At 48.6% G+C, this 12,222-nt stretch overlaps 1 protein-coding gene across 9 annotated transcripts in view; it reads left to right on the top strand.

Moving 5' to 3' along the window:
- Positions 1-4,598, top strand: part of MBTPS1 (membrane bound transcription factor peptidase, site 1) — a 50,140-nt gene extending 45,542 nt beyond the window's left edge. For 8 of the 9 annotated variants that reach the window (XM_060130075.1, XM_060130079.1, XM_060130085.1 and 5 more), the window contains 2 exons: positions 2,478-2,608; positions 3,789-4,598. In XM_060130075.1, coding sequence (XP_059986058.1) covers positions 2,478-2,608; positions 3,789-3,985 — 328 coding nt within the window. In that variant the 3' untranslated portion in view covers positions 3,986-4,598. The remainder of the gene's footprint in view (positions 1-2,477; positions 2,609-3,788) is intronic. The other variant, XM_060130076.1, reaches the window with a different exon arrangement.
- The last annotated feature ends 7,624 nt before the right edge of the window (positions 4,599-12,222 follow it).

The raw sequence follows: 12,222 nt of genomic DNA, 5'->3' as shown, positions 1-12,222 counted from the left end.
AATTTCCTGCTCTGGTGAGGAGATTTGAGGTCCTGGTACGTGATGCAGGGGCCCATGTTCTGGGCGTGGCTGTGGGAGCAGTCCCACCCCCACGGCTCCCGCTTCTCTGAGCGACGCTGCGAGCAGCTGTTTCCCCTCGCAGGCAGCACGTCTCACGCACGTGGCAGGTTCCCCTTGAGGGGGGCCCCTGCCTCCTCTCCCCCGCCTAGCCTGCCCACTTTGTCTGGGTCTCCGTGTGTACAGGTGTTGGGGTGTGTGTGGCAGGGCATGGGGGGCCACTGTCTACACTGTGAGCCACAAAGAGGGGGCTGCCCGCAGGAGGCCCCGAAGCTTCCTTTGCTTTACCGTCATGAACAGAAGCACCGAGTGCGCCAGTCACTCAGTGAGTGAGGAGCACGACCTCTTCAGAACACGCTCGATGGAAAACAGCATTGTAGATTCATTACGCTCTCTGCTCGTCAGCACTTTTGGTCCTGAAACTTTAATTACTGAGTACTTTTCCATTTCAGTTACCATGCCATCATTTAAAAATTTCTGATAAGATTCCATTTTTACATCCCATTTATTTATAACGTATCATCATCCTAGTATTCACACCAGACTTGGACTCCAGCTGTGGTCAGCAGTTCATGCCCAGTGGACAGTGGCTGTTGGCAGAGGTTCCTGAAACCCAGTTATTCTCCACAGTGCTGCTCGGGGCTCTGAGCATAGATAACAGTATCCTTGGTGTCTGCGTGTCCACATCGAACAACGTGTCAAGTCCCAGCCTGGCCCGTCAAGGATGCTGCTGCTGTGCGGCTCCTAGACTTTGATTTTCACTGTCGCTCTCAAGAATTCCTCCTTACTACACCCACCAGGCTTCACCTTTACCTCACATCTCACATCTTGTGGAAAATTGTTCTCAGTTCTCATCGCCCTAGATCTAGGTCTAGATTCTGAATCTCTGAAGCGATGCGAGACAGTGTCCGAGAGCCCTGGAAAGGCTCAGGGTCCGTCAACCCAGTGCTGAGTGCAGGCGTCCACTCCGTTCCTGAAACCAGGACTCATCTCCCAGTGTCGTTCCTGGGCGTCAGGCATCCGTACCCAGAGCAGTTGCAGGAATGTCAGACCTGTAAGGAGCCCCTGGGTGAGGCTCACCTTCTGTCCTCCCATCGGGACATTGTGAAATTCTCAAGTGATAATGTGGTGCGCTGTCACCCCATCTGCTCAACGAGAAGGGGCCACTGCCAGGTAGTTAAATTCCAGAACAGGAAAGCACCGTGAGAATTAACATACAGCCCCATGTATATTCACCTGCAGGGTTATAAAGCTTAAATGTCATTGATTCTGTAACTTAGCATTGTCAGTTTAATTTTCAGACTGATTAAACCTGAAAAGTAAAGTTAAATTACATAAAATAGAACAGGTTATAATACTCGGCATTTTCTGAGCAGTTGCCCGGTTGGACGGGCAAGATAGCAGCTTATCTGCTTCCTGCTCGGAAAACCTCTTCACAGAGCCAGTGTCGGCGTCCTGCTGACCTTCATCCTGATTGCTGATAGAACTGAACTCTTTGCTCTCTCTTGGCCAGAGTGAGAGATGGGCCAGCAATTTCCAAATGAATGAGAAGCGGAAAAATGGCGAATTCATAATTTGCCAGCATATTTCATTCTCTTCCCTGATTTTAGCCACAGCAGTCTTCAGAGTTTCCATTCGCCCTCTTTGCTCTAATCTCTGTGTCTTCCCAGGCTGCTCTTGGCAGTATACCAGCCTCTCTTCCTCAGTTACAAGCCGTATTGGCCTGAATAAGTTCTTCTTCCGATCTTAGAATTAGTGATACGAATAATGGTACCATCGTAGCAAGTCCAGTACATTTCGCAAAGCACGTGTGTTTCCTTTCTTCCTCATTGTGGCCCTGCAGGCTAGGCAGATGCTCATCCCTTTATGCCCATGGTTTCTGTCCACGCCTCGGTTACTCGTGCGTCTGCTTTGTTCTGCCTCCCGAGAGGGGTGTCCTCGAGGACCAAGGTGACGGCTGGCCCCTGGCACCAGGTCTGCCCCCTCTGCCGCCGTGGTTTGCGTCCGTCAGAGAGCAGTGCCCACGGCTCTGCTGCCTCGCGGTGGGGACTGCGCACCTTCCAGCCGGGCCGTGTCCACTCGCCTGCGTCCGCCGGCTCCTTTCAGACGTTACGTGTAGTTTTCTCTCCTCCTTCTGGGTGACGTTTCTGGTTGAGGCCAAGGCAAGCTCGAGTTGCTAGTGGTGTAAACCCTCTAGAACTGAACCTTGCGTGTACGGGCTTCACTTGACGTTCTTGTCTCGGGGCCTGGAAGTGTGCTGCCACTTGTGTTTACCTCAACAGTTGTGTTTAGGTAGACGTAGGTGGGACAGCGTTTCACATTAATGTTTAAATCACTTTCTGTTTCTTAGGGATTGGCTCAGCTTCCTTGGGCCAGTACAGTTGCTTATTTTTATTTTGTTTGAATCCGTTTTCCTGAAGTAATCTTTGGAAACACCAGAAGTTACTCTCCATCGACCTGGACAAGGTGGTGTTACCCAGCTTCCGACCGAATCGCCCTCAAGTGAGACCCTTGTCTCCGGGAGAGAGCGGAGCGTGGGACATCCCTGGAGGTCAGTTCTTCGGCGTTTGACTGCTGGGCTGACTCATACTATGGTTTGTTCAAAAGAGCCTCCCTCTGTCCCCCAGGAGGTGGGCCAGGCCGTTCGTGTCTCTGCCTTCCTGGGACCACAGGGGTCCTGGCTTTCTTCGTGGTACAAATCAACAAGGCCCAAAGCAGACCTAAAGGATTCACTTGCTGTCGTCTCTTAGAAAATTCTACTTGAATTTTCAAGTTAGAATTTCTTTTATGATGTCCGTCTGTCACAGCATGGCCCCTGAACCCTCAACCCAGACGTCTTCACCGATTCTCTGCCCTGGCCCCCCTAGGATGGGACTTCCCTGAGCTGGGATTCTCAGTTAAATGTGGGGTGTCCCTCACCCTAAGTGACATCAAATGGTCCCCCCCCCACCTGCCACATAATGGCTTTGGCCTCACTGGACTGTTGGGGACAGGTTGTCCTTTATCTGGGATGATTGGACCAAGTCGTTCCAGCAGAGTGCGGGCTCCTCTTCTGTTCCGGAAATCCCTGTGCTCTTGCACGAGTTTACAGCTCCCCACGGGCACTTCTCCTGGTGTTAAATTGGCCAGGAACTCCAGGGATCAGGAAGGGGCACCCTGGCCCACGTGGTCCAGCCCTGGGGACTTCGTGTGCTGACGTCAAGCTCCTGAGGGCCTTGCCTGCAGGTCCCGGGGTGCACTGGTAAAGGTTGGTTCTGGAACCCCAGCGTCGCTCAGTTACAGAGCCGTGTGATAGCACAAACCAGGTTCCTCCGATGGCCACTCTCAGTTCCCGGCCACGCGTCCCATCTGCGGGAGGCCTTCCCAGCGGCGGGAGCGTGGCCGGCCGTCCTCACCTTCCCGCCAGGCCGCCTCCCTCTTCCCCCCGTCCAGCTAGTGTAACATCAGCGCCTAGACTTGTCCGTCTTCCGTGGTTTTCATGATAACAGAGACAGGGCGCCCCCGTTGCAGATTATCCGCGGCAGCAGAAGGACCACGCTGGCTTCTCAGGGAGCACCGGTGGGGAGGCGGGGCAGAGACCTCACACTCCACCCCCTGCCCCAGGAAGCCCTCATCTGAGTTTGGATGCACTTCTCTCTCATTCTTTCTCTGGGTCACTACGAGCCCAGCTTGTCTCATAGGCACAGAGGCCGTGGCCGTGTGCACTGACCGTCCCCCGTGTCCTCCTGCAGGGATCATGCCTGGCCGCTACAACCAGGAGGTGGGCCAGACCATTCCCGTCTTCGCCTTCCTGGGAGCCATGGTGGTCCTGGCCTTCTTCGTGGTGCAGATCAACAAGGCCAAGAGCAGGCCAAAGAGGAGGAAGCCCAGGGTGAAGCGCCCACAGCTCGTGCAGCAGGTTCACCCGCCAAAGGCCCCCTCGGTGTGACATCCGCCCGGCTGGCTGTGAGCGCCAGGGAGAGCCTTCGAGGGTGGCCGCGGCGGGCGGGCGGAGCCGTGGGCTCCCGGGGTCCCCCTGCTCGAAACGCTCTGAGAGCCTGTGCTGAGCGGGCCTCCCCTGGTGAGGAGCGCAGGCTCACGGTGTGTCGTGCGGGGCGCGGGGACGCGGGAGGGCCCCGCGGGGCAGCCTGGAGTCAGACCTCGCCGGCCACCCGTGCACCAAAGACTCGGACGACTTCTAAAGGCTGTCGGGGAGGAAACGGTTCTGACCAAGCTAGACGTGCTCCATAAAGGCTATTTTCTATATTTATTGTTGGGGAAAAGTCACTTTAAAGACTTGTGCTGTATGGAAGCAAAGCTATTTTTTTTTGTCAACAGAACGCAGTTTTTTACTATTACATCATGAGGAACTACACAGATGCCGTGATCTCCTTTTTGATGAGAGGACAGACTGAGATTTTGACAGAAACTTGCACAAATCTGTGAAACATAGCCCTTCGCTTTATTTTTATAAGTACCAACTGCCATCGTGTTTTGTAATTTGGGTCTTGGTTTCACCATTATTGGTGAAGAAAATTTTCAATAAATACGCATTACCTGTATGAAGCTAAAAAGAAGTGTGTAACGGGCTCTTGCCCACCTGTCCATTTCTCTTTGATGACAACCTGGAATGGCTTCTGAGTCAACCTGTTAAGTATTTTTTTGAGATGTAATTCACGTCCTACAAAATTCTGTTTAAAAGTGTACCGTTCAGTGGTTTTTAGTATATTCCAAGGTTGTGCAACCATCACCGCTGTAATTCCAGAGCATTTTCATCGCCTCCAAAAGAAACCTCCTACCCAGCAGCCAGTCAGCCTCTATTCCCTCCTCCCACAGCCCCAGGCAACCACTGATTTGCTGTCTCTATGAGTTTGCCTAATCTGAACATTTCATAAAAAGGGCGTCGTATAATACACGGCCTTGGCGGACTGGCTGCTCTCGCGGAGTGCGTCTTAGTGATTCATCCATGTTGTAGCTGTCTCCGTACTTCCCTCCTTTCTAGACCTGAATGACACTCCGTCGGATGGATAGGTCTTATTTTGTTAATCCTCACTTGATGGACCACTGAGCTGTTTCCACTGTTTGTCTGTTGTGAATGGTGTTGTTTTGAGCATGCATGTACCATTTCTAGTGTGGACGTAAGTTTTCATTCCTGTTGGGTTGGCACCACGGAGTAAAACCCTATAGTTTTATGCTTCACTTTCTGAGGAACCGCCAAACTCTTGTTCCAAAGCTGCTTCACCGTTTTACATTCCCACCAGCAGCGTATGAGGGTTCCAGCTTCTCCACATTCTCACCAACAGTTACTGTTACTCATCTTTCTGACGATAGCCCTCTAGTGGGTGTGAAGTGACATCTCATTGTGGTTTGATTTGCATTTCCCTAAAGATAATGATGTTGAGCATCCTTTCATGTGTTCATTGGACATTTTTATGTCTTCTTTGGAGAAATGTCCATTTCGATCCTTTATCCATTTTTTAATTGAGTTGTCTTTTTATTGACTTGTAAGTTCTTCGATAGCTTCCAGATGAAAGCCCCTTATGAGGTACATGACTTGCAAATAGTTTCTTTCATTCTGTCTGTTGTCTTTTCACTTTCCTGATGGTATCCTTACAAGCATAAGAGTTGTTCATTTTGATGAAGTCCTTTTTATGTATGAGGGGCCATTTCTGAGAAAGAAACCGTTGCCTAACCCAAGGCAGCCTGTTAAGTTTTAACCCCTGCCTGTACCGTTTTCTGTCCTCGAAGTGGCCAAACATGAGCTTTCGGATCATAGGTGAGGACAGACTGACCGGAAAGGGCAGAGGGCCTGTGGGATCGGGGTGCTGGTGAGGTCCTGCGAAGAGACAGGCCCAGGCCGGGGGGTGAGGGAGGAGCTGCCAACGCCCAGCTCTCCCTGCCACGTGCCACCCTTGGCAGGTCATAGTGGTGAGCTGGCAGCTTGTCACCGCCTTTCGTGGCTGCTGTTGCTTCGAGGACTTTAGAGGAATTGCCGAGGGCCCCTCAGAGCTCTCCCCGTCCCCAGCAGCCCACAGCGTGTCAGCATCTGCAGGCTCACGGTGGTGTGTTGTCCTCAGAGACGGGCTGTAGACCTAAGCGTGGTTTCAACATCTCAGGACGAGGGGCTTGTGCCTCTGGTCTTCCTGCCTGTCCTCCACAGGTGTGGACAGCTCACCACCTGCGCCCAGCACTGTGAAAGCTGGGGTCCAGGGAGTGAGGACACGGCCCTAGTGAGACAGCGGGTCTCGGGGGGCTGGGACTCACCAGAGTGCTCAGGCCACATCTTGGGGATGGCACGTGTTTTGATCTTTCTAGAGAAGCCTACAATCTGGAGAATGTGAAATCTCCCAGTGCTTTTTGTTTTTTTTTTTCTTTTTTTAAATATCTATATTGGAGTATAATCACTTTACAATGTTGTGTTAGTTTCTGCTGTACAACAAAGTGAGTCAGCTGTACATATACATATGTCCTCATATCCCCTCCCTCTTGAGCCTCCCTCCCACCCTCCCTATCCCACCCCTCTAGGGGGTCACAGAGCACCGAGCTGACCTCCCTGTGCTATGCGGCTGCTTCCCACTAGCCATCCATTTTACATTTGGTAGTGTATATATGTCCGTGCCACTCTCTCACTTCATCCCAGCTTCCCCTTCCTCCCTGTGTCCTCAAGTCCATTCTCTACGTCTGCATCTTTATTCCTGCCCTGTCACTAGGTTCATCAGTACCATTTTTTAGATTCCATATATGTGCGTTAGCATACGGTATTTGTTTTTCTCTTTCTGACTTGCTTCACTCTGTATGACAGACTCTAGGTCCATCCACCTCACTACAGATAACTCAGTTTCATTCCTTTTTATGGCTGAGTAATATTCCGTTGTATATATGTGCCACATCTTCTTCATCCATTCTTCTGTCGATGGACACTTAGGTTGCTTCCATGTCCTGGCTATTGTAAATACTGCTACAGTGAACATTGCGGTACATGTATTTTTTTGAATTGTGGTTTTCTCAGGGTATATGTCCAGTAGTGGGATTGCTGGGTCATATGGTAGTTCTATTTTTAGTTTTTTAAGGAACCTCCATGCTGTTCTCCATAGTGGCTGTATCAATTTACATTCCCACCAGCAGTGCAGGAGGGTTCCCTTTTCTCCACACCCTCTCCAGCATTCATTGTTTGTAGATTTTTTTGATGATGGCCATTCTGACTGGTGTGAGGTGATACCTTATTATGGTTTTGATTTGCATTTCTCTAATGATTAGTGATGTTGAGCATCTTTTCATGTGTGTGTCAGTAATCTGTTTGTCTACTTTGGAGAAATGTCTGTTTAGGTCTTCTGCCCATTTTTGGATTGGGTTGTTTGTTTTTTTGATATTGAGCTGCATGAGCTGCTTGTAAATTTGGGGGATTAATCCTTTGTCAGTTGCTTCTTTTGCTCATATTTTCTCCCATTCTGAGGGTTGTCTTTTCGTCTTGTTTATGGTTTCCTTTGCTGTGCAAAAGCTTTTGAGTTTCATTATGTTCTATTTGTTTATTTTTAATTTTATTTCCATTGCTGTAGGAGGTGGATCAAAAAAGATCTTGCTGTGATTTATGTCATAGAGTGTTCTGCCTATGTTTTCCTTTAAGAGTTTTATACTGTCAGGCTTTACATTTAGGCCTTTAATCCATTTGGAGTTTATTTTTGTGTATGGTGTTAGGGAGTGTTCTAATTTCATTCTTTTACATGTAGCTGTCCAGTTTTCCCAGCACCACTTATTGAAGAGGCTGTCTTTTCTCCATTGTATATTATCAAAAATAAGGTGACCATGTGTGCGTGGGTTTATCTCTGGACTTTCTATCCTGTTCCACTGATCTATATTTCTGTTTTTGTGCCAGTACCATACTGTCTTGATTACTGTAGCTTTGTAGTATAGTCTGAAGTCAGGGAGCCTTATTCCTCCAGCTCCGTTTTTCTTTCTCAAGATTGCTTTGGCTATTCGGGATCTTTTGTGTTTCCATACAAATTGTAAAATTTTTTGTTCTAGTTCTGTAAAACATGCCATTGGTAATTTGATAGGGATTGCATTGAATCTGTAGATCGCTTTGAGTAGTATAATCGTTTTCACAATATTGATTCTTCCAATCCAAGAACATGGTATGTCTTCATCTGTTTGTATTGTCCTTGGTTTTCTTCATCAGTGTCTTATAGTTTTCTGCATACAGGGCTTTTGCCTCCTTAGGTAGGTTTGTTTATTCCTAGGTATTTTATTCTTTCTCTTGCAGTGGTAAATGGGAGTTTCCCTAATTTCTCTTTCTGATGTTTCGTTGTTATTATATAGGAATGCAAGAGAGTTCTGTGCATTAATTTTGTATCCTGCTACTTTACCAAATTCATTGATTAGCTCTAGTAGTTTTCTGGTGGCATCTTTAGGATTTTCTATGTATAGTATCGTGTCATCTGCAAATAGTGACAGTTTTACTTTTTCTTTTCCAATTTGTATTCCTTTTATTTCTTTTTCTTCTCTGATTGCTGTGGCTAAAACTTCCAGAACTATGCTGAATGATAGTGGTGAGAGTGGGCACCCTTGTCTTGTTCTGATCTTAGAGGAAATGCTTTTAGTTTTTCACCATTGAGAATGATGTTGGCTGTGAGTTTGCCATATATGGCTTTTATTATGTTGAGGTGGGTTCCCTCTGTGTCCACTTTCTGGAGAGTGTTTATCATAAATAGGTGTTGAATTTTGTCAAACGCTTTTTCTGCATCTATTGAGATTATCCTTCAATTTGTTAATGTGGTGTATCACATTGATTGATTTGCGTATATTGAAGAATCCTTGCGTTCCTGGAATAAACCCCACTTGATCATAATGTATGATCCTTTTAATGTGCTGTTGGAATCTGTTTGCTAGTATTTTGTTGAGGATTTTTGCATCTATGTTCATCAGTGATATTGGCCTGTAGTTTTCTTTTTTTGTGAAACCTTCGTCTGGTTTTGGTTGCAGGGTGATGAGTTTGGGAGTGTTCCTCCCTCTTCTGTATTTTGGAAGAGTTTGAGAAGGATAGGTGTTAGCTCTTCTTTAAATGTTTGATAGAATTCGCCTGTGAAGCCATCTGGTCCTGGACTTTAGTTTGTTGGAAGACCTTAAATCACAGTTTCAATTTCAGTGCTTGTGATTGGTCTGTTTATGTTTTCTATTTCTTCCTGGTTCAGTCTTGGGAGGTTGTACTTTGCTAAGAATTTATCCATTTCTTCCAGGTTGTCCATTTTATTGGCATGGAGTTGCTTGTAGTTGTCTCTCATGACCCTTTGTATTTCTGTAGTGTCAGTTGTTACGTCTCCTTTTTCATTTCTGATTCTGTTGATTTGAGTCTTTTCCCTTTTTTTCCTGATGAGTCTGGCTAATGGTTTATCAATTTTGTTTATCTTCTCAAAGAACCAGCCTTTAGCTTTATTGATTTTTGCTATAGTTTCCTTCATTTCCTTTTCATTTATTTCTGATCTGATCTTTATGATTTCTTTCCTTCTGCTAACCTTGGGGTTTTTTTGTTCTTCTTTCTCTCATTGCTTTAGGTGTAAGATTGGGTTGTTTATTTGGGATTTTTCTTGTTTCTTGAGGTGGGTTGTATTGCTATAAACTTCCCTCTTAGAAGTGCTTTTGTTGTATCCCATAGGTTTTGGGTCATCGTGTTTTCATTGTCATTTGTTTGTAGGTATTTTTTGATTTCCTCTTTGATTTCTTCAGTGATCTCTTGGTTGTTTAGTAGCACATTGTTTAGCCTCCATATGTTTGTGTTTTTTATGTTTTCTTCCCTCTAGTTGATTTCTAGTCTCATTGCCTTGTGCTTGGAAAAGATGCTTGATAAGAATTCAGTTTTCTTAAATTTACTGAGGCTTGATTTGTGACCCAAGATGTGATCTATCCTGGAGAATGTTCCATGTGCACTTGAGGAGAAAGTGTATGCTGTTGTTTTTGGATGGGTTGTCCTATAAATGTCAATTAAGTCCATCTGGGCTAATGTGTCATTTAAAGCTTGTCTTTCCTTATTTATTTTCTGTTTGGATGATCTGTCCATTGGTGTAAGTGGGGTGTTAAAGTCCCCCACCATTATTGTGTTACTGTCAATTTCCCCTTTTATGTCTGTTAGCATTTGCCTTATATATTGAGGTGCTTCTATGTTGGCTGCATAGATATTTACAATTATTATATCTTCTTCTTGGATTGATCCCTTGATCATCATATAATGTCCTTCCTTGTCTCTTGTAGTAGTCTTTATTTTAAAGTCTATTTTGTCTGACATGAGAATTGCTACTCCAGGTCTCTTTTGATTTCCATTTGCATGGAATATCTTTTCCATCCCCTCACTTTCAGTCTATATGTGTCCGTAGGTCTGAGGTGGGTCTCTTGTAGGCAGCATATATATTGGTCTTGTTTTTGTATCTGTTCAGTCAGTCTGTGTCTTTTGGTTGAGGCATCTCCCAGTATTAATGTTGGCAAATGACTGAATTAGAGTAATTGTTTGCCAACCAGAGTGTTTCTCCAGCTCCATCGTAAGGCCATCCTAATGCTGCAGCCATGTGGTTGTGAAAGGAGGTTCTAGACCTCAGAGCATTGAGCTGGGCACCTGGTCTCCACATCTCCACATTGGCTGCAGGCTTTGGGTTCGCCTGTCTCTCTGGGGACTTGGATACCTCGTGCCCTAAGGATGGAGCTTGGACCTGGGGTCTCCTGTTCCCACTTGCTGGGAGGACCCCTCGCCCAGCCTTCGAGGTCTGCATCTACACGCGTTACTTGCTTTGGGGACCAGGTCTCCTGCTCCCGTCCCTTCCCCGTGTTGAGGCTGTTCACTGCCCCACCTGTTCTCCAGAGACCAGCGTCCCCTGTAGCTGGTGCAGCCCCTGGCCCAGCCTCGAGTGCTCTTACAGCAGCCTCGGTGCACACGTGTGTCCTCTGGGTGTGGGCATTTGTAGGGTCATGTAGTTGGGACAGGACGAGGACAGAGATGGACAAGCATGGATCCCCAGGGCACACGTTGAGGCCAGGTCGACACCACAGGAGAGTTGTTAAGGAACCGAGAGCTGTAGGGCCCTGTGGTTCCTGCCGCTGCAGAGGGAGCCCTGCGTGGGGGTCAGGTACAGGTGCCGGCCAGCAGCAGCCCAGTGTGAAGGGAGCATCAGAGCAGCACCGAAGACACAGGACCTGCCTGCCGTGACCAGCTGGGTCACACGTGTGAGGATCCTTTCCTGTCTGCCAGCCAGAACGGTCCCACTGGGAGCTGCCTGCCTTGGGACAGTCAGGGAGGAGGGAGGTGGTGAAGCAGCAGTGAGACCGAGCTGGAGAGAGGGCTTCAGTGAGGCGAGCGTACGCAGGAAGGGGATCGGCTCTCCGGAGGACCAGTCGATGGGGTCTGCTGTGTGCTGCCCTGTCCGAGAAGGGAGGCCTTGTCGGGTGTTGCGGTGGGATACCCAGGTCCACCTGCGAGGAACATTCCAGAGAGGGTGTCACCATCCAGGGCTCTGGCTGTAGACTCAGACCGCCTGGGGTCCATCCAGTTCCCACCTGGCCACTTGCTGCCCGTGGGCCTTGTCTGATATCGGACAGCCCCGGGCCGGACACAGAGCCAGTGCTCAGTTATGTCACCTGTCCCAGTGGCGGGTCCCTTCGCGGTGACAGATGTGCCTAAGGCCTACTCACTGCTTCAAAGATTCCCTTTCATGCCCTGGCGTGAGCTCTCATTGTTCTAGGGAACAGCTCTATTTCTTTTAAAAACCAGAAACCGGAGGAGCCAACCCAGCACAACCACAGATAGGCCTGGGAGTCCTCGGGGGCCCTGGGGTCCCCGAGGGGCCGGGCATGGGGGTTGGGCCCCAGGGCTGGTCCCTAACCGTGCTCATCTAGCCAGGCAGCGCCCTGACTGCGTGGAGATGGGCCAGAAATAAGGGCAGCAGGACACCTGCAGCTGCCCACCCTTAGCCCCGCCCTGTGTCGGCAGATGGGCCTAGCTAGGGTCTTCCCTGCACATGCACTTAGCCCTCCGGTGCCTGGGCACGAGGACCCTGAGGACCTCCCACCAGAACAGGTCTGTGCTCGGTGAACCTGCCCTGAACAACCGTGCTACCTCTGCTGGGCACACCGCTGGCCTGGTGTTGGCAAAGTCTGCGTGCACTGTGGGATCTGGGGTCTCAGCGGTCCCGTGATGCTCTCACCACC

This window comes from Lagenorhynchus albirostris, chromosome 19 (genome assembly GCF_949774975.1).
Source record: "Lagenorhynchus albirostris chromosome 19, mLagAlb1.1, whole genome shotgun sequence".
Taxonomy (NCBI): domain Eukaryota; kingdom Metazoa; phylum Chordata; class Mammalia; order Artiodactyla; family Delphinidae; genus Lagenorhynchus; species Lagenorhynchus albirostris.
Note: the sequence above shows the minus strand (reverse complement) of the source record. Positions and strands in the feature narration are given on the sequence as shown.